Consider the following 23,745-nt stretch of genomic DNA (forward strand, 5'->3'; position numbering starts at 1 on the left):
GGAAGGAAAACACAGTCATAAAGAACAGATAGTGCCCTACCTCTAATACCCCAATCCTTCCTAGTAATTCTTGCTAAAATTGATATGGGTGTCAAATCTAAGACCTCTGTTAATGAAGATTCCAAGGTATTTCTTAATGGGCTTTATACTTTCACAACCAATCAGCACATCAGGTTCTTTACGAACACATAGGTTCCCCTTCAACAATAATAGTTTTGTTTTTGACCTGGATATTGTTAATTTATGGAAGTCGCACCAAGCATTAAGATATTTTTTTCATTACATCGTTGTTCAATTTGTAGCCGTGAAGAGCCTTCCACTAATATTACCAAATCATTCGTATATGCAATCATGTGAACATGATTATATTCCTTTCGTAACCAATCGATTACTACCAATTTCCACATCAGTGGCCCAAAAACAGATCCCTGCGAACATTCTCGAATAGCAGATCTAGTTATCGAATTCCAACTAGACTTAATTGTAAAAGATCTTTCTTGAAAATAATTCACTATGACGCTATAAAGCTGATGGGAGCATTTTGCGAGGAGAAACATCAATAACACTGTCCCAAGAGATATTATCAAAAGCTTCTTCAAAATCAACGAAAATGCCAAGAACATATTTTGCATTTGAATCTATAACCAATTTAACCAAAGATTTTAGAGCATCCTCTGTACCACAACCAGGAATAAAGCCATATTGCTTATTTTAGAATCCTAAATTTTCTTGAGTATATTGCAATATTCGCTGTGAAAGCATGCATTCATACACCTTGCTCAAATCCGGAAGAAGGGCAATTGGACGATAAGAAGAGCTGACCTCAAAATGATCTTAAGTAGAGCATTCTTCCAAAGCGAGGGAAAAATTCCTTCAAGCAGGCATTTATTGAAAACAAGATGTTCAGGAAACAGTTTGAAGAAACATTCAATAACTTCCCCTTCAATGAGGTCCATACCAGGACACATGTTATTTCGAATTTTGTTTACAGCTGAATCTTCCAATGAAAATGGTTCCTCTTGACTCTCGCTAACACAACCACAATCTAACCGATCAGTACTGTCAGAATGCTTCACTTCCTCCATATGATGAAGTGATTCGTTGATAAGTTGTTCAAGAATAACATTAATACGGCCGAGCCAATCTACAGTTTCAGGGTCTCCACAACGCATAGAACTTATCACATCCCCAGATTGTCTTAATTTGTGTAAACACAACTTATAAACAATGCTCCATTGTCCTCATTACCAGCTGTTTGCACTAAGTTTTTTTCATGCATCAAATTTCCTTTTAGCAATTAAACGGGTATATTTTCTTTTGATCAATTGATACTCAGTTTTCAACCTAGCAGTAGATTCTTTATTATCCCACAATTTCTGACGTTGAAGCTTCTTACGTGCCCTGTTGACCTCTCTCCGGAGATCAATAAGACCAGAGGTTGTTGTTGTTGTTGGGTTTTATTGGCGCATTAGCGACTAAGGCTATAATGCGCCAAAACCTAGTCATTAAAAAATAAAATTTTTAGTGGCCTAACGAATTAGGTCACCAAGTCAAAGTATAAAAACAAGTATAAACGGTAAAAGGCAAATATCAGTAAACAAGAAACATTAAAAGAGTTGATTTTTTAAATATGGGTAAAATGGTTTACTGATTTCAAAAAAGTTAAAAATAGCAGACACATGGTCATTGTCAGATAAAATCTGATTGAGTGTATACGGCTCAGTCAGATGATTTAAAGCGGTAAAACGGATATTGCTAAAATCTGGACAGTCAACTAAAATGTGTCTAATTGATAAAATTGTGCCACAGGACTCACACATAGGTGGGTCATCAGCCCTCAGCAGAAACGAATGAGATAAATGACTGTGTCCTATGCGGGTCTGGGCAAGAACAACTTCCTCCTTACGATTCCTGCGCCTGTAATTGCCACGGTTCAATTACAGGCTTTATTTGATATATTTTATTCGCAGTCTGTCTATTCCACAAATCCTGCCATTGGGAGTGTATCTTCTCGTGTATTATTTGCCTGTAGTCTGTATAGGGGACTGACAGGCAGCGATTATTATTGGGAATTGCTGATTTGGCTGCGGCGTCAGCCAAATCATTTCCCGTAATCCCAATGTGGCTGGGAGGGAATCCAGCAGAAGCGGATGTCATATTCGCATCCACGGAGGAAGTGAATCTTCTGCTGAATACTAGACAGTACTGGATGAGAATTATATCTCACAGATATTAAAGCCTGTAACATGCTAAGAGAGTCGGAATATAAAATGAACCGTTGGTATTGGCATTTACTAATGTGATCCAAGGCTAACTCAATTGCGTGCAGCTCTGCAGTAAATATGCTACATTCAGAGGGAATCTGCTCCGATGTAGTGCTGTCTGTAAAGACAGCAGCAGATCCCACATATGATTCTGACTTCGAACCGTCTGTGTAGACTGGCGCGAAGTCAGAATATTCAGTTCGGTGTGCTGAATAAAGCTGCAGGTAGACAGATGATCGAGTGTCCGACTTTCCCCAGTTTCTAAGCGACAAGTCACATGCCGGGACATGAGCATGCCAGGGTGGAAAGGGTTGCTTTGATGTTTGGGCAACCTTGTCTACCTTGATATTAAGTTCTTTGAGTAGCTCTTGGAGACGAATACCAAAAGGACGATTGGCAGTCTTACGAGTATTGTATAAATTTTCCCATCGTGGCTCAAAAACGAATGGCCACGTAGGATGGTCTGGCAGGGATTTCAGTTTTAAAGCATACTTTAAAGACAACTGCTTACGTCGATGCGATAACGGTGGTACGTTTGCTTCGACGTATAAACTCTGGACAGGAGATGTGCGATATGCTCCAGTAGCAATACGTAGGGCCTGATGATGGGCGGGGTCCAGCCATCGAAGGACACTGTCTCTGGCTGAGGAATATACCTGGGACCCATAATCTAGTTTGGATCGCACAAGTGCACAGTAAAGCCAAAGAAGGGTCCATCGGTCTGCTCCCCAAGATGTAGAGGAGAGCGAGCGGAGAATATTAAGCCCACGTGTGCACTTTGTGCGGAGTTGACGAATATGATCCAAAAAAGTCAGTTTTTTTTATCGAATATGAGTCACAAGAATTTCGTGTTCGCTGCTACTGGAATAGCATTTTGTCCGAGCCTTAATTCAGGTTCAGGATGAAGATTACGCTTGCGACAAAAGTGTACGCAAACATTCTTCACCGGCGAGAACATGAAGCCATTAGCAAGTGCCCAGGAATTCAGACTGTCAATGGCTTTCTGCAGTTGTCTTTCAATAACCCTCATGTTGCACGACTGACAAAAAATGCTAAAGTCATCAACATAGAGGGCACTGTTTACAGTTGGAGGAAGTTGTTCTGTGATGAAATTTATTTTGATGGCAAAAAGCGTGACAATTAATACTGATCCTTGTGGTACTCCCTACTCTTGGCTAAAGGAGCGAGAGAGTGAGCATCCCACACGAACTTGGAACGATCGATTGGCTTAAAAGTTTTGAATAAAAAAGGGGAGATGCCCTCTTAGGCCTACGCTATGTAAGTCTTTTAAAATGCCAAATCTCCAAGTTGTGTCATACGCTTTCTCCATGTCAAAGAACACCGACACCAAGTGTTCGCGTTTTAGGAAAGCATCCCGGATGGATGCTTCCAATCTAATAAGATGGTCAAAAGTGGACCGGTTCCTTCGGAAGCCGCACTGGATGTTGGAGAGAAGGTCATTGGATTCGAAATATCATATTAAACGATAATTAACCATTCTCTCTCCAGGATTTTGCACAGACAGCTAGTCAGAGCAATAGGACGATAATTGGTGGGGACTTTTGGATCCTTTCCTGGCTTAGGAAAGGCAAGAACGATTGCCTTTCGCCAGGAGTCCGGAAACTGCCCTTCAGTAAAGATTCTGTTATACAGAAGGAGTACACAATCCATAGATTTTGGTGAAAGATGTTTAATCATTTCATAATGGATGCCATCTGGTCCAACGGCACTTGCTTTGGAAAGAGCGAGGGCTCTTTTCAGTTCCTGAATAGTGAAATCTCCGTTGTAGGGATAAATGCTCTTAGATTTAAAGTTAAGTGCCTGTTTTTCGATTTTATATTTCAGGACCAGGAACTCTGGGGAATTCGAAGATGTTGCAGAGATGTTACAGAATGTTTCCCCAAGAGAATTGGCTATTGCGGTTGGATCTGCAATAGCGCATCCATTATAATCTAGGATTGAAGAAGGGTGGGATGCATATTTTCCCTTCATTTTCCGGATTTTATCCCAGACTACCTTAGAGTTGGTAGACTGGTTAATAGATGATGTAAAACGGATCCACGATTCCTTTTGACTCTGACGGCGGATATATCGTGCTTTGGCTCGTGCACGTTTAAAGGCTATAAGGTTGGTCGTGGCAGGATATCGGCGGAATATCCCCCACACTTTGTTTTGAGCCTTTTTTGCTGCTGTGCATTGTGAATTCCACCAAGGTTTGGGAAATGGTGGAAACCGGGCAGATGTTTTTGGAACAGCATTCGCAGCTGCTTGGACAATATATTCTGTGATGTACTTAACTGCATCATTGATAGGCTCTTGACTGACTGGGATAAGATCAAAATTTGCCTGATGTTGGAAGGCAGTCCAGTCAGCCTGATCAATCTTCCACCGTGGTAACCTGAAGGGAAGACATGGTCTCCCACTGTGTAACGAGGTTATCACAGGGAAGTGATCACTTCCGTATGGATTCTCCTCCACTTCCCAAGTGAGTGAAGGGAGTAGAGAAGGGGAGCAGATAGAGAGATCAATGGCAGAAAAAAGTACGGGTAGGCATGTGGAAGAAGGTATTTGTTCCAGTATTTAGAAGGGAAAGGTCATTCTCATTTAGCATATGCTCTATGACTCGTCCCCTTCCATTGATGTTAGCACTACCCCACAGGGTGTTATGTCCATTAAAATCCCCGAGAAGTAAGAAAGGGGGAGGCAACTGCGTTAGAAGATCATCAAGGTCTTCCTGGGAGATGTCAGTCCCAGGTGGCAAATAGATAGAGCAGACGGTTAATAAAAATCCCACCGTAAGGCGAATTGCAACAGCTTCTATGCTAGTTGTAATTAGCAAGGGCTGCACTGGGGTCTGGTTACCCACAAGGATAGCCACTCCCCCATGTACAGAGCCATCCGCAATTCTATCCTTTCGAAAAAATGTGATGTTGTGCATGGTGGGATCATCATTTGCCTTTAGATATGTCTCCTGCAAGCAAAAGTAAACTGGCTCGTGCTTTTGCAGGAGGGCCTTGATGTCATCAATATTTCGCCGGAATCCACGACAATTCCATTGTAGGAATTTAGCCATTATTTTGGCTTGGTGGGTCCATCAGGCGGCTTCCGAGGTGCTGAGGGCTTACTTTTATCAGTCTTGGGTTTATCTTTTTTGGGAAAGAATGGACACTGTCCCGTGTCCATTTCTTCCTCCGCAAAGAGTTCCAAGACTGAATCTTCGGGTACCTCCTTCTGCTCGACATCCATCTTTTCTTGGGTACTAGGGGGGGGCTTCCCCTTTCTTATTCTTTTCTTTCATAATTGCCTTTGTTACTTGTGGAGCATTAGGAGGTACCGATATAGGAGTGGCAGCTGATTGGTCCTTCTGTGCAGGTTTTTGAGAACTTAAGAGATAACGCGCGATGGGAGTGAAAGACTCCTTTGGAGGAATGGTCATGTCCGTCTGAGATCCGACGGAACATCTCCCTGCTACCCCTTCTGGGCGTAGGTAGGTCTGTCTGATGTTCAGGGGTTTCCCCGATTTCCTTGCCTCCTGGTATGATATGTTTAGCTCTGCCTTCAGCCGTTGAATCTCTTTTTCTTCTTTCCACCTCTGGCATGCTCGTGAGTAGGCCGGGTGTTCTCCCTCACAGTTAATACAGGTGGGTTTTGCGGCTGAACATGCTGTTGTTTCGTGGTCCTTTGCACCGCATCGAGCGCATGCAAGGACTCCACGGCAGGCCATTTGAGAATGTCCATACTTCTGGCATTTAAAACACCGTAAAGGGTTCGGAACGTATGGACGTACTGAAAAATTGATGTATCCAGCTTTAATCTCGTCAGGAGGTTTAGGAGAGTTAAAAGTCAGGATAACGCTCCTAATTTTAACAATTTTTCCATCCCTTCGCGCAGTGATTCTCTTGACGGCAATGACTCCCTGTGGTTTTAATTCGGAGCAGATTTCCTCCTCGGTTACGTCGAGGAGGTCCCACTCCGAAATGACACCTCTCGATGAATTGAGTGTTCTGTGTGGTGTCACTGTTATAGGGATTCCTCCGATTGATGTTGTTCGGAGTAGATGTTCAGATTGCCTGTCATTTTTAGTTTTAATTAAAAGGTCTCCAGAACGAAGCCTCTTAACTGATTTGGGTGAACCTGCTAACCCGTCTAACCCTTTTTGAATAAAAAAGGGCGACATTTTACCAATCGGTGTCTCATTGGTAGAATGCATAATATTAAAAACCTTGGGACAGGCCTTGATGGTAATTCGGTTCGCTGCCTCTTTTTAACAATAATGCTATCTGTTTCTTTATCATTGGTTTCGGATAGGGACCGGGTTGGGGCCCCTGAAGAAATAGGTTTATCAGGATTCATTGAAATTTTATTTGGTTCAGTGCCCGGGCTCCCCACCCACCACGGAGCCCAAAGGGACGCCCACTACCCGGCATGCAATAAATGCGCTCGGGAGTGGGCGCCAGGGCTACCCAGACACTATACCCGCACCGCCGCCAGCCTGAATCCTGTCCCTCGGACCATGAGGGTAGGGGCGTGGCATTGACACGGTTGACCCTCGCAGGCCACCCTACTAGCCGATTAATCCTAGCCGGGCCTTCAAGGACCTCCCGTCTTGTCGAAGCAGGGGCCAAAGTGGTGTATTGAAGCTGGGCCCCTCAACCACCAGGATCCCCCCTTTCCGAATTTCCACGGGTCGCAGCGCACGGCAAACACGCCGGATTCCATTGATGTAAGCCTGGAACCTGGGCTGTGGGCGTTGGATCCCAGTGATGCTAGTCTGGAAGTCCAGCAGCGTCACTGGGAGGTCCCCTCACCACGTACAGGTGCCCACGTCGAGGGGAAGACCAGAGGACCACCATTGCACCGAAGCACGTTTACTTTGCTTTAATTTCATTGATTCCCTCGAGGCACTAAATAACTCCTGTTCTAATAGTTGAACCAAATCAAATGCATTAATCCTATTCAAATCAGCTAACTACATTTCACCAAAAATTGTCGTAACAAATCTATCAAACTTACCCCAGTCAGCTTGCTTAATCGCAAATCTTCGATTTTGAAACGAATGAAGTCATTAAAGCTACTTAGTAATTAAATCATTTACTCAATAACTCTACTTCTAGCACAGCCTAAGTCGAAAGTAATCGCTGTTAAATCAATCTGGCTTAACTTGCCAATTAGATATGAAATTGAAGCCCGTACTATTGGCTAATTTTACATGCGAATGTTCCATAATTTTAGAGACTGCCTTTTCTACATCCATGCTAGACTTAATAAGAATCTTGCTCACACCTCATCTGAAATACATTATTAGAACTAATATTATTTATAAGCCCATTATTTGCGTAGCTGTCATAATTAGTTATGCTATCCTTCCAATTTTAATTTTTAACTCCATGTTTAACAACCTCCCTGTATAGCATGACGGTACACATGAAACCTGTAATTATTGCTGTGTATTCAGTTAGTGACCCCCTCTAAACATCTATTTCTCTCTTTCAAGCGTTCATTATCTATTCCCAAATTCAGATAACCCCATCTAGCCAATATTTGAGAGATAACATCATTATTGATTCCATGTTCATTAGCAAATAAACATTCCTGTAACTTTCTTCTCATACATGTTATGACGACATTGATTGGTTCATTATGGAAATCGTTAAGTGCTTGTTTCTGCTTATTTTGGTTATTCAGTCCATCTCTATCAAACAACTGTGAATCGATTAAATCTGGTTCATAATCCAGTTCATTTTCCACTAAATCCTGCGACTGATGTCCAGAAGCGTGTGAAGTATACTGATGTTTATCGGCGCCAACGTTGACAGAATTATGAAAATTGTCAATATCCCCAACTGGATTCGTATATTTTCTGTCAATGTTTAAGTCCATTTCTATATTCCTGTTGACTAGTCTCATTTCTTCATTTCATCATTATCCTTAAATAGCTCTACTTCATTTAATACATTAGTCAGATTTTTCTTATGTTTATTGCTTCTCCTTCTCAAAACAGGAGATTTACTCTTAACCGAAGTAGGAGTGCCCACAGAACTCTCTCTTTGGCACGATAAACCTGTCTACCACTTCTAGTCATAATATAATTCTCAGGGGTACAGCTTCTTGAGGAAGCAGAGTTGTCGACATCCAAGTCACATTTCAAGGCCCTGCCAGAAAGAGCCATAGCCCAATCAACACTGCATTGTTCAACAGAAATAGGGTCATGTTGCTTAAGAGATGAAAGACAGGTAGAAATGATCACTTTTCTTCTTTCGTTGGGTAACTTATTGATGACATTTTAAAAATGTCATTAGTTATCAGATAGCAACTTAAAGAAATCACCCATTTGTATTCTATATGTCTTATTTTTAGAGAACTGTTCCTTCGGCTAAAATTGCAGCATTCACGAAGGAGAACTTTTCAAAAGCAGCCTATCGATCCACCAAGAAGCCGAGGAAATTTCGTTACTTCTCAAACGCTTTTATCTGGCAGCGACCTCTCGTCAGGTCTCTATTTTTGCAGTCGGATATTCCGGGATGAGTGGTCAACGAGAATGGACAGCTTCAATGGAACGCTTGCTTTCAATTGGCTACATTAATGCTGCACGTGGCTTTATACCCCCACATCCGTCTTTACTGTGATTTCACCTGAGTGTACAAATATTTCGCATCCTTGCCAAAATCTAGAGTAGAATTAACTATACAAAATGGTAATGTCTGAAAGATTATTTTCTTTCTTTCTGTCTTGAAATATTTCTGTCATTTACTGTATTTATTAGGTTGCATATCCAATACTGTTTCGAGAACGTTACTCCGAGGGCAAAGGCGCCAACTTGATAATAAAAATGGTGCTTATATAAAACTGTAGTATGATAAATACCTAGTACAGTTATAAACTCTAAAATAAGAGTTTAAAAAAATTCACGCCTAGAAATAGCTTAATGTAATCCGAGTATAGATTTTCACTAGGCTTAGAAGCCTAAGAAAAACAAAAAGTTAACTAATATTAACAAAATGCTTGTGTGCTGCTGTTATTAATGCTAAGTTTAAGGATAAACAAATGTCAGTATGACATTTATAATTCACAGGTTCGTCTGCAAAATAATTTTCATAATTAAAGTGGCATTTTGGGTTAAAAAAGAGGATTATATCTTATTAGGATGAGTTTCTTTTGAAAAAAGAAACTCATTCTAATAAGGATGAATTTAAGAAATATTCCATCTTTGTGAGTATTGCAAATGCAATTTCGATAATGCATTTCCCGCATGCATTTAAACAGCCAACACTTGTCTTTGAAAATAATCGCGGATGTTTTAATGCACGTATTTAAACTTTGTGCCATGTCAAGAACAAAGTTTCCAAGCTGTCTTATAAAACTTCTCTCCGATGTTCAGGATCATTATCTACTAGCTCGGCGTGCACAACCACTTAACCTTTAAGGCAGTGCTGCGTTAAGGGAGGGATGAAGACGTGTGTCGTTCAGCAATGCATATATCAACTCATGACCTAAATTACACGCTGTCTTCCAGGCAAAATGAGATTCGATTGCATAATAATGACAGACTCAAACACCGTCTCTGTTTGTAGAAACACCCTATTCATGTATTCGAGTGCATGAGATGCAGCTCAATAAAAGAACGGATAGAAAAATAAACACAGTATAAAAATCCAAGCCACAGAACTTAAAGAACATTCGGAATGGCACTGGTTCAAAATATATCTAAAATTCGCAAAATGATATTTTTTTAATTTCGAATTGGATGACGAAGGTATTGTTTTTATATAATTTCTGAATCGAATAAAAGACTGAGGGTTACTTAAGAAAAATTGGTGAAAATAAGATTTTAAAATTGTGAATTTTTATGTTGAGATTTCATGGCGAGACCCTACTCGAAGTTTTTGAATTAAAAGACGAATGTTCATAGGATTTATCATGAATTATGTCTGTAGAAGTATGTATGTGCTCACGGTCCGATTTGCACTTTGTGTGACTGAAAAACCCAAACTAACTCATGGAGAAATCCCTAATTTCGTCGCCTGAGATTGGCTAACTACAGCCCGATTGAAAAGACCATTAAAAAGTCTCTCAGTCAACAGCAGAATTCGAATTAGACCGTTCTAAATGTTTTAAAGTTATAACTGCGGGGCCTGAGTGTTAAGAAGCTTAAAGCAACCAGATAGTTGCGGTATTAATAAGAAATATAAGTAACATGGCTGGTTGCAGGACGTTGAGTTCAAATGGTGAGGATATAATTATCACTGTTTCAGTAACTGGACATCGCATGCCATTTTAAACCACCAGAATTTAGTACTGTTAGTACTGCATTTGCACCAGGGCAATTAGCACAGTGTCTTCAGGTGTATTCTGAAGACTCGTGGTGCTAGTCTTCAGAATAGCGATTCAAGAAACTAAAACTGAAAAGTATTAGTTCCTAGTTTTATGGTGAAAAACTCATGCAGCATTCGCAGTAAACTGAATAAAATATGTATATATATATATATTTGGTTTGAACTCCTGCCTGGACAGAATTTTTTTAACGTGCAAACCTTAATTTAAATGTGTGCGCTTGCAGATGTTACTGAGTCATTAGGTTCAGTCACCATCCACCCACTTAAATCATTTATAAATCATCAATATTTTAAAATCAGTTAATATACACATAAATTATGGCAATGTACATACAAATTGCATTATCTATTTTTAATGATGCCACTCGCCTACCGGTCTTTCAATAAAACTCATTAACTTACTAAATTCTTAGAATATGCATCTTAAATATTAGATACTTCCTCGTTATATATGTCAAGTATCTTTACATCAGCTCGTATTTATACCTTATTCTGCTGAAATTTAAAAAAAAAAGTGTAAAAGTAAACGTCCACTTCTACTTATTAAATTATGAAAATATCCTATGCAAGATAATTGGGTATATACTGAATCAGGAGATTCATCGCGAATTGAAACGAAATTAATGAGAATAACAGAATACTGTAAACAAGCTCGAGAAAGTTACATGCGTGTATTTTCCTTCCGTCTACGAGACATCTGATGAGAGGAAATTTAATATTAAGTCTAAGGAAATAAGGTTACCTCTTTCCCTTAACGAATACAGCTTTTCATTAGGATAAAACTCTTGGGGTATTTACATGGAATCTCACAACAGGCGCAGTTTGAACTGCATAACGAAAGACCGGACTTATTTAAAGCAGTGCTGAATCCACACAGTTTAGCGAGAGGCTTTATGATCCTTCAAGAGAAAAAAAAAGACTTTTTTGTGCTTAACTGGAGTAGCAACTAAAGTAGTTAGAATGCGGGTACTTGTGGCTCTATTTGAGTCGACTTATCATCTAGGGAATTGCATGTTCAGATTTTCTTTCTGGGATCCTTGTAATGTTCTAAACAGTCTGCGGTTTGCTCCACATTATTTGCTTTTCGCTTGTTTGTTTGCTTTGTTATTTACATCAAGACGGATAAAGAAATGAGGCATCAGTATATCGTGTGTGAAAATTGCGTGTAATCTATGGTTGCTTTGACATTTCACTGGATGAAAAATGACTTTAAAATTATCATGCTGTAAAACAGTGATGTAGATTTATTGTTACTAATTGTTATTCAAAAAGAGTAGCATGTTTTTATCATTTTAAGGAACTAAAATATATCTGAAATGCCATTTTTATTATCTAATAGTTGTAAAAGTGGAATGTCCCTGATTCCTAGGTGGTGTTCTGAAAGTTGATTTGTTTGTTTGGAAAGAGCTTGGCAACCTGCTATGCTTTTTTTTTTTAGTCGCGAGAGTGTTGTAACTAATATAGGGAGAAGATTCTGCCCTTAGAAAATAAGGGTGGTGGCAGCCATGTGTGGTATTTGTAGTAGAGTCAGTATTATTTCATGGTGTGGTGTGCCGTGATGTGCGCATTAACTGCCAAAGCTACCAAAGCTACGAGGGGGTCAGTATTATAAATCTGTCGCTTTGCTGGAAGAAAAACTCAAATTCGTGGGAGAAAACCATGAAACCCTCGCTTGAGACTGACTAACTTAACAACTTTGTGAAAAAAAAAAAACTCAAATCATTCCTCGCATCATTGACAGGATTCCAAATCAGACCTTGTCCACCGGTGTGTGGAAGGATGGCGATTATATGCGTGAGGGCAGCAGGAATATCAATATGACAAATTGGAAAACTGTAGAGGATCCTACCTTACCTTTGGTGTAATTACAATATTTTTGTACATTCAGTAATCACACTAAATGAACTTGTAAGAGAATTACTTGAATCGTATTTCTAGATGTTCAAGCATGCATCTTATTTTTCAAGGAATTCTTTGGATGTGTAATGTGGCCTGCTAATTATCCATTACTCGTGCGACTCGGCGTAAAAACTGAAGTTCGAAAGGTTCCTAGGACAATGCTTATGGCGCTGTGGTGGGTGCAGGCAATGAAGCGAAGGCCTTTTGCTCAGTTTCTGAGACCTAAGTAAAATTCTATACAGTATTTGCTAATTGTTTGTTTTCTTTAGTATTTACGTCAATGCCACTAAGGTCATGAAGAACAAGTATACTGTGTTTAATCTATGGTTGGTTTGCCTGTTCACTAGATAAGATTCTGAGTATCTGAGATGAAAAATTCTCGCCAGAGGCCGAGAAATTCGATTATCTATGTGGAAAAAAAAATCCGTACGTTTGGAAGGGGTTCATGTAGATATCGAAATTTAATTCGGTTGTTAAAAAAAAGTACATTTTTTTACCAGTTATGCAAAAGACACCATATTTCATTTAGAATATTTAACTTTATCATTTGTGGCCCAATCGCAGAGGTTGAATAGCTTGAATAAGTTTTCAACAGTCTTATGACGAGGAAATGGATGAGATTTTACTTCATAAGTATTAATCATCATCGAATAAGTATGAAGCGTCCTAAATGTAATTGAATTCTTCCTCCCAAGAAAAGTATCAATATGAACTTATCATATTGATACAAATAGAAGTTCTGCTAAATATTAGGATTTAAATAAAAGTTTGCGGTTTGATAACAAAACAAAACATAAAAAACTTAATATAACAAAATAAAAAAACTTTCCCATTAACCTATCCACCCCCTCCAACAGTCTATATATCTCTTCCTCGAATTTATTCAAGCAAATCTTCCGCACGTCTGTTTTGCCATCCTTTCTCAACTTGAATTTACCTCCCCTAATGAGCAAGAGAAGGAATCCCACCAGCACTGAGCTTGCTCAATCCATTCAAAGCCTTAAACACCTCAAACAGATCATCTCGCAGGTGCTCTGTTTGAGAAATGTAGAATTCTTCAATTCTACATTTTGCAGAATTGAAGCCTTTCTTGTTACGAGCACCTCTTTGTTCTCCTAACCCTTGCCCTACTCTCTACCCTCTCCAGCATGCTCGACATCCATCCTGAAATGAGGCCTCCAGACCTATGCGCAGTACTCAAGATGTGGCCTTCCTTGACCAATGGAATAATCACCTCCTTATCCGTGCTAGTAAAAATTCTGTATATTATTGACAAAACTCCATGTGTTGTCCTGGCACACTGTCTAGAGAACTTAAATGTCTGACTGCACTATTACCCCCAGGTCTTTTTTCATTTTCCACTACCCTGAGTGTAGTATCCCACAGTTGGTACGTTAATCTGGGCCTGCTACCCATATGCAGTACCTTTCACTGTCTTGTTAAACTTCAACTGCCATTTCTCGGCTCATCTACCTAATTTTTATAGATCTTATTGCAGTAGCACACTGTCATTACTGTCATTAACCACCCTGTTAACCTTTGAATTATTTGCGAACTTAGATATTAATCCTGATATTCATTAATTTATCTTTAGATTAATTAATTAATATCAGATCTTTTAATTAATCCTGACAGCAATTTCATTAATAAATACAGAAAACAACAGTTGGCTCAGTACTGAACCCTGAATTCGGTGCTCGTCCCATTGTTGTTTTTTATATTTGTTAATGGACATCATTGAGCTTAGAACGGAGACCACGTATATTTATTGGTGCGTTATGGCCACAGATGCCGATGCGCCTAAAAAATTCCCCAAAAAAAACAAACGTATATTTGTGAAATCAACAAGGAAGTGTTTGGTAGGTTAAGATCTTTTCGCAGATAAGTTTGTTTTATTAGTTTGATAATTAATAATGTATTCAGTAGTAATAAAAGGTGAGGAGGACGTGCTGTGTGAAGTAATGAAATTTTGGATATGACGTACACATAGCAAGAATATATCCAACTCCTTGACATAACGTGGCCTCGACAAGGCACCAATGCATATATATTACTCGGACTCCCTTCAGTCACTATCTGGCAGAGTAGAGGCCGCAAGATTATACACTAGCTGATTTGGAAGCCTCCTAGAGAGCTACCAATAGGTTCGCTCCGATGGACTATCTAGCGATCGGCCGGAGAACACCCCGTTTTAGAGCTGTACCCTCGAAATGTAAAGAAGATTGGATCTCGCCATGATGTCCATCATAACCACAAAAGACATCAATCATATTATGTGATGGAAGGGATAGGGGTTGCCATATACTTTGCTCTGAAGACTAAACATAGTTCCACCACTTCAAGCCTCCAATAAGAAAAGTGACCGTATTTCACCGGTTTATGAGAGTCATTTTCCACCTAGTATTGCCTAGTAACACAGTGTGGGTGCTATACCTCGGCCCCTGCATACGTTGGTTCGTGCATGGGTGGTCACCTCCAATATACTAGGTGCCGTATTTTCAGGTCTTGCACATGGGGGTTATACTAACGGTTACTACAGTCCCACCATCGAGAAGGTGCAAGCAGAGGATTTGGCTCTCATAGACCATTTGGGCGTCTCCGAAATTAGGTTCACTTAATTGATTGTCACCCGAATATCAGTTCCATCAGCATTTTAGACTCTTAGGTAGTAAGCCCAGCTTGACATACCTGAGGGAATGTCTGTGACAACCTTAAGGACAAATAGATTTGGAATAACATGGCATTTCTATTTTTGTGAAATGTGTCATGCAAAAGACAGAATCAAATTCCGGTGTGGAGTGGTCTCTCCATGAAGACAATTCCAGGCACCATACGGCTAACATTGTGCAGGCAGTGATCACTGTCTAGGTGCCGAGGTTCTGCCACATCCCCCTTAATCACCGGACTTAACCCCGTGTGATTTCTCCCTGTTAACACACCTGAAGAAAGCTCTGAAAGGCAAGAAGAATTTAATACGTGGGTAAGACGGTGGCGAAAGTGTGTAAAGTTCATGGAAGAGTATTTTGAGAAGGAGAAATCCACAGAAGATTCAAATGATGAAAATTATGATGAGATGTTGTACCAGTCCGCGAATTAAGTGATCATCCCTCTAATATAAATTTTCTCTATCCATCAGATCACACTCTAGATCAGTGCCTCCCAAAATTTTGCCACTTTAGTTACATTTGGAGTTAAAATACGCTGTGTATGCGCAACACACCAAAAGAGTAATTGTCATTGAAGTCAATAGACGTTTCCCAATTTTTCTGCACCTTAAGTTCCGAGCACATAGTTTGGGGAACCCTGTTCACCATTGTTAATTCTTGTTTAGTGATTCTTATATTTATTTAGTAAAGAATAAAATGTGTCAAATCGTATTTCAAATTGTTTTCTCTGATGTAGAGAAAACGTGTGTTGAAGAAAAGTTAATCGATTTTCACATCAGCCAAATGCCTAGAAAAGTAGCAATACGTGGCACAATTGCTTTTGATGATCTTCTTCCAGAAGTGATTGTAAATGAGGACGATTATTTAATGGGATACCTATTTTTAAATGTTTGAATGCTGGTAAAATCATCGTTACTTTGATTGTTTACCCAACTCGTTAGCACAGCATTTATTGGAAACAGAAATAGCTTAGAGAAGCTTCTGAATCAGGAAGTCGTTTTACAAATAGCTCTTGTGTTGTTTATCCCTGTCGAATTCTATTCCTGTGTGTCATATTAATGGATTCTCTGTTTTGATGTTTGTAAATGTTGGAGCAAATGGATGTGTATATTCTTGCGAAAAAGAATCAGTACTATAAACATTTTTGGTGAATGAATAGCTAATATTGGTCCAAGTGCTATTTTTTTTAAAAATCCAATTTATTGAAAGTCAAAAGACTATACAACCCTTGTCCGAGGTATTTTAGGAGATAGGAAGGGGGCAATTCCAGTTAAAAGCCAATTGCGCTCTGGAATAGCAAGCATACTTCATTGAAAACAGTAGTGGTATTCAAAAAAGAAACATTACGAATGGTAGATGAAATGTTTTTCATTCACATGCATAATATTAAATGAAGACCAATTCCTTTCTTTTCGGCCATTGGTTGATAACAAATTAGGTTATATATTTCTTATCTGAGAAATTTAGCAAACATAAAACTACAAATTTCTTAAATATTTCCTACATGCAGTTTTGCATCCGGGCAGGTGGGTTTTTTTTTTTTTTTACTCCGTGGCCGAGTTAGTCGGTCTCAGGCGTGGATTTTTTTCCTTCCCCAAGAAATTCGAATTCTTTGTCCAGTGTAATAGGCAAATCGACCAGAGAACCCTTGCAATTTATGGACGCATTACACATGGGCAGATGAAATAGTTTTCGGGTGCCCAGTTTCTTTATATGCACTGCCATTAACTTTTTAAAGAGAGAGATTCTGCTATGATGTTTTCGAAAACTTGTTCAAGTGGCAGATTTTCGAGCCACTTCCTCAAATAGTAAACAGAAGCAAATATGCCAAAATTAGTTTAAAAGAAAACAGAGATTAGAAGGATGATTAAATATCTACTATGAACAGAAGTGACACTGGTACATTACAGCATGTGAGGTAGCTACCAGTAGATTCATTTAGCGCTTTCTCAAGTTGAGTTTCTATTAGACTAAACCTGACGGCCAATGGGTTTCTACTATGGATGCACACAGACACAAATACTCTACCACAAGTCTTCTGATACTACGCCCTCCTTTTGTAAAAAAAAAAAGAAGAATTTAAATAAACAAATTAATAATATATAGGATAATCTCTGGCTCCAATGACTGTATCAATTCATAGTGCGAGTGAAAGCCCCAATCTACTGTGAGAGAGAGAGAGAGAGACGTAGCTTTATCCTGATCCGGTGTTCCAGTTCATTCCAAAGGTGTTCGATAATTCAGATCCAAATTCTGGACTGGTCCTGAATCCTATCGATCATCTTTCAGGTTTTTACACTGCTCGCTGTACGGGATGTAAACCATCGTGATGGAATATGGAGATGCCCTGTTTAGAGGGAAAGTTGTATTCTTCCAGATATAATTCTATACAGTATATGGTAGAAAACCAACTTAATATATGCCACAAATTCCATAATGCAATTTAGCCTCCACTGTTCAAAATGAAAGAGGGAAATTGTCGATAGAACAGGAGATTAGTCGCAATTGATTCATCCTATAAGAACAATAAGTGTTGTTCAGGGGCAAAAAACTGGTAAGAGTAAAATTTCATCTTGTGATGAATAAAAGAATGAAATATTTTGGCTAAAGAGTTCTGGCCTGTAGTTTGCCAGAGAGGATTTTAATACATAACGTCCTTTACAGCCGTATTTCTTAACCTGCTATATGTCGTCTATTTACAGATGCCCTATTTGAGGACCACGTGGATACAGTGGTTAACAATGATGATCTCTTGCTGTCAAGTACTTGGTATGTATTATTTTATCGATATTTTCTTGAGATAATATGTAATCACTCAGAATCTTCTGCGCACATGCGTTCAAATACTTAATGTTTTTATTTTAATTAATACAAATAACTACAGATACTTTATAAATCAATTATATATTTATTTACTTTACTTTAAAATTTATTGAGGAAGGGGAGAAGCATCCTCTGAGTTTAATACGATTGCATTTAAAAGAAAATTGCCTTTCATTGATTTATCAACTCCGTCTAGTTAATATTACGTTACACAAGTTTAGTTGTTTATATATTGGTGTTTGTCTAAGACCAGATTTGTTCTCTACGGGATTAAAACAATACTGTTAAGATCCCAAAGTGACTGCACACCATCTGAAGCTGGCTATATTACATCAGCTTGCAAAGATTCAAATTTCTTCCGTTTGAAAAGACTGGGTTTCAAATCCTTGATTATCTTGTTAAATATTAGTGACTTTAATTAAAAAGAATAATATAAATATAATTTTTCTCTGAAATTCTTTCCCTGTGATTGATTATTTTCATGTTCTGTTATTCATTATATTGTTATTCTCTAAACAATAAGATATAATACATCAATAAGTCAAAAATTGACTTCTATAAGTCAATTTTAAATTTTACTAGAGGTTTAAAAAATAAATGTTAAATGCGGTTTGGTATAAACAAACATGCGAAAGATTCAGCAGATGAATATAAGAATTTAACTCTTCTACCAAAATTAATTATACACTTCGCTATTATATTTATAAAAATGATTGAAAACAATTATTAATTTAAAATATGCACTTCGTCTTTCCCTCATTGTCACTACACTGAAAACTAGAAATAGAACCCTGGATCCTATAGAAACAGAGGTTTTGAGTTTCCTTCATGAAAATTCTGTATGACGCAAATGCACCAATTATGGCTTTAAAAGATTCTTCAAAATCTTCTTTCAATTGAATTGCTACAGTCAACAGAAAGCTAAATATACCCATTTAATCATCCTGAAGCAAAACATTCTCATTAGAGATCCATTTGATAAATCGATGTATGTCTTGAATACTAATTGAACAAAAACGGACCACTACCTCTATATGCGGATGTATATAAGCAGTGTAGAGATGAATCAACAGTCATCATGTCTTCTTAAAAAGAAAAAGTCTTTAAAAAAGAAAGATTTTAAGAGGCTTCGTAAAATCCAGGATTTAAAGTTTCTTTATTAGATTTGGTGTCTTATGTCGTAAATTAAGCCAGGTGTACTTAACACTGTTATGTATTCCAACGCCAACTCCAAAAAAATGTTTATCGAGCTATTTACAAACACCGAGGAGATATAAAAATGCGTTACCATCCAAAATTCTGGAAATTAGCTGTTTTTATTTTTATGTAAATCCAATTCAAATGTAATTTAAAAGAAAAAATTATAAAATGCATTAATTAATTTATTTTTTAAAGATGAAACGCGTACATCTTACACGTAGATATTCGTTAATATAAAATATCGATTAATAGACGATACGTGAGGGGATTAAAGCCAATCCACCAAATCCGTTTAACTCGAAAGAAAGAACTACCTTGTCTATTAATATCATCTTAAAGGAATATTTCTATACAGTATAACTGGGCACGTCTTAGCAATAATAACAAGCACTCTGAGGGAGAGAGAAATCACTCCCATTAAAGGAACTTCCAAAGCGACATACCAAGTGAACAGGAGAGTCGCGCAAGGTAGCGTCCTCTTTGCTACGCTCTTTGTGGCAGCACTACATCCTTTCCTGGCCCAAAATCAAAAACAATTTGTTGTTTATGCAGATAACTTGTTGTTTATGCAGATAAATCAAAAACAATTTGTTGTTTATGCAGGTAACTTGAAATTTTTCTTCACTTAGGACCATGAAAAGACAGCCTTGCAGTGCAACAACGGAACAAATTCCAAAATCGTCCAGTTGGAAGGATACCCCAATTGCATTGGGCTCCGATTAAATGAACACAAGACAGCACAAATTGTTTTCACCAACAAGATAATTAAGAACTGCATATAAATACGCGTGAATGGAAGCGAGGTCAAAAAAGTTCAAACACATGTGGATCTTAGTCTGAAATGGGAAGAAAACTTGAACTTCATACCACATTTCGGGCATGTAGAGAAGAAAACGTAAGCAGCACTATGGACCTCCAGACAGGAGCTGGTGTGCATTAGGAACCTGGACCTTATTAAGAAACACATTTTAAGATGCGTCAAACCTATCTTTCTATACGCATCTCAGATTTGGTCTTCTGCCCCGGACACTACTAGCAAAGCTTTCCTGGGATTTTGAGATGAGCAGACTGGGTTCTGAGGTGGTTAAAGAATGATCACGCACGAATGGTTGTGCTCCTGCAAAAGTGAGCTAAATGAATTGTTTCTGATGAATCTGCTTCAACAGTTTTATACTGTCTGAATCAACAAGTTATGTTCGTCACATCCATCAAGAAAGAAGAGGTTTTGGAAAGATGGTTTTCATGCTATAAAGAATGAAATTTGTTTCTTTTCTACAAGGCATCTCAGATTGTTTTCGTAGGCGCACCACAAGCTGGGAAGTATCAACGAAAGGATTACTCCCTCGCAATATAACCAAGGTCAGTCACTTTACTGTTTTTGTCCGATAATAGCACGCAAGGTCACCTGCCATTGTTCTTACGAAGCCTTTCAAAAGACCCTCTGCTAGTTAATCTGCAGTGGTATGAAAGCCAGAACTGTTGTTTAAATTTAGGAATGTTGTTAGGAATGCCTGTTGCTTAAATTAGGAATCTACTAAGTATATCTTTAAAATTCGCTCTTGGAATGAATTGTAATTGAATTCTGAAGAATTTTAAGTAAAGTTCACGGATACGTTTAGTCCAAAATTATTTCAGATAGCAATAATTCTGTGTTGTATATCTCATACTTTGTATATTCATATTTTGTATATTGTATATTTTTTATTGTTTAATCTCAAAAGAAATTCTGTATACTTATTCTTAATTACAATGGCTCCGCAAGTGCATATTATTTGCCACTTGTGCAAAAAGAAAAGCAAAGACTTCCTTCAGCGGAATGCGGTCTTGTGTATTGCATCAAATGCATAGATATGTCAACTGCCAACTGGAAAAAGATGTCACAGGCAGCGATTGACTCGTGGAAGGGCCCTTGTTGTATAAATCACAGGCAATAAGCAGGCGAAACATGAAAATAACTTAGGCTCCAGCCCAGCTGATCCCTCAAGCTCTCCCGACGATGAACCTCAGTGTTTCAACTGTCCCTCATCGTCAATGGATACTCGGCAGAGTGGGCTATCCGAGGCCATACCTCATGACGTGGCATCAGAGCAGACAAATCGCTCCTTCTTTGACCTCCTTAACCAAGAAGTTTCACAAGAAACTTCTTGTGAAAGTCGAAAATCCAAATGAGCTGACAACAAAACTCATTTTTCAAATCTTCGACACTCACAAATCCATGATGGTCTCTGTTCTTGATGAAACTAAAAAAATCAGATTGGAAAACGTACAAGTACGTGAATTTAATTATATTTTACTAAAGAAACTTTCGAATTTGACAGATCTTATTCGAAACTCCAGCAGGTCAGTAAGTTCTACATACAATTGGACGAAACCCATGGAAAATTCTACTTTCCAGTCAACCCATGCTCCTGTTGCAGAAGACACTTACGCATCTATTATGAAGCAACCTCCATACCCTCCAGTATATGCTCCTATCCCCAGTCAGTCTCAGAAAACATCTAAGGACGTCAATCAAACTGCAAATCCGCTCCTAGAAGATGTCATTTCCTCTAGGCAGTAGACAGATCTCATCGGAAGGCAGCGGAATCTATCTGCCTCTAATCACACAGGCAGACGTCGACATCCTCCTCCTGTTGTAGGAACAGCCACCAACTCTACAATCAGAGCAATCCCCAGAACGTCTGCGTGGGTAGCACCGTGGTATCGTCAACGTCCTCCCCACACTGGGTGGAAAAGGCCCGGGTTCGAATCCCGTCGATGACGCGAGGAACTTTAGTGGGCTTTTTTCACTTCGTGGCTGAGTTAGTCGGTCTCAGGCGCAAAGTTTTTTCCCCTCAGAAACTGAGGTTTTTTCGTCCAGCAAAACAGGCAAATCGACCAGAGAACACACGCAATTTACAGACACGAATACGGGTTAATGTAATCATTTACGGGTAACCCTAATATAGTAAATTTTTAAATAATAATCCCCAGAACCAAAAGTTCGACCAAGGGTATTTTTGTCTCGAGACTCGAACCCAAACTCTGCGATAGAGAAGTAGAGTAGCACATCAGAACGCAGCTGCAGATAGAAACAAAGGAAATAAAAATTATTTCTAAACACGAGTCGTACAGCCCTTTCTACATCCAATGCCAGTAAACAGACTTTGATGGATTACTGAAGGACCACTGTTGACCTGTGGGAACTATCATTGGGCCTTTCTTCAGACGACCCCCTGTCCTGGGCCCTAGGTTACCAGCTAGTGACTTAGCTATCGAAACAAGTGAGCATTAATGACAATCCGTGTGTTTTTCAGATATCCAGGAATCTCTACAGGAAATAACGTCTACAAATGATTCATCTGTCTCTTCAGCCTACCAGAATTTCAATGACACTAACTCTTGTGAAAACATCTTTTTACCCTGTCACTTGCCAACAATTAAGCCAAACAACTTATGCCTTACTGCAGCATCAAAAGATGCAATTACTGTGTATTCTATATGAACGCACGCAGTCTTGTAAAACATAATGATGAAATCCTCGCTCAACTGACATCATGGAATCTGCATCCAGACCTGATGGTGTTTACTGAACCCTGGTATTCCAGACTACTTTCTTTTTCAAAGTTGCAGAGGTGATTCAAAAGGTGGTGGAGTTGTTATTTATGTTCATAGTCATCTGCGATGCTCTGCCTTTCCTATCTCAAATCTGCCTGATCAAGCTTGTGAACTCACTTTTATCTGCATTGCCTCTTTGGTGATCGGGTGTCTACACCGACCTCCCTCAGCTTCAGTTAACAGCTTCCTTGTAACTCTTGACAACACTCTATCTCATTTCACAAGCAAATCCCTAAGCCTTCTACTGATTGGTGACTTTAATATTAACATTCTTCAAAGCTCATCCTCTCAGGTGTGCAAGACCTCCTAGATGTCATTAATTCAAATTATTTCTCTGTTCTTACTGATGGAGATATCCCGACTAGAATGGGAGAGTCCCACAATTCCCTTCTTGACTTCGCAATTGGGGAATGCTCTCTCACGTATGCAATACTTGATAGAACTATTTCGGATCATCGTCTCATCTTAATGGTAATCGAAAATGAAATAAATGAAGCAGAGATCATGCATACTTTCAAATCTATCACTCCAGACTCTCTCAATCAGCTTTGTCACGACTTGCAGCAGTCAACGTGGGATGGAGTGCTTGCTACAAGTGATCCTGAAATTGCAACGAACTGCTTTTTAAGCATATCCTAAATAGCTATGAAAAATACGTGTCATATATCAGGAGCCCAGGGAATAAAAAGGCCACCAGGCCAAGAGGGAAAATATGCCCGTTCATCTCAAACAAGATTTGTAATATGTTAAAGAAAAGAGACAACTTTGCAAGAATTGCTAGAGCAACAAGAATCGAGGCAGATAAAATTAAATACACAACGTACAGAAACAAAGTCACCGACTGCAATCGGTCAGAGAAAAGAAAATACTATAGTTCTCAACTTACATGTATCATAACAAGCAAGAAAAAATGGTAATAGTTTTGAACAAACTATTACCGGGAAGGAAACTGAAATCACGAAG

General features: G+C 38.8%; 1 protein-coding gene across 1 annotated transcript in view; it reads left to right on the top strand.

Moving 5' to 3' along the window:
* The window catches only part of LOC150091288 (neuropilin and tolloid-like protein 2), a 175,462-nt gene that overhangs the window by 99,714 nt on the left and 52,003 nt on the right, over positions 1–23,745 (top strand). The window contains exon 2 of the mRNA XM_090383103.1: positions 17,865–17,931. Within this exon, the coding sequence (XP_090239229.1) occupies positions 17,865–17,931 (67 nt within the window). The remainder of the gene's footprint in view (positions 1–17,864; positions 17,932–23,745) is intronic.

This window comes from Mastigoproctus giganteus, chromosome 1, assembly GCF_048544385.1.
Source record: "Mastigoproctus giganteus isolate SK-2022 chromosome 1, ASM4854438v1, whole genome shotgun sequence".
Classification (NCBI taxonomy): domain Eukaryota; kingdom Metazoa; phylum Arthropoda; class Arachnida; order Uropygi; family Thelyphonidae; genus Mastigoproctus; species Mastigoproctus giganteus.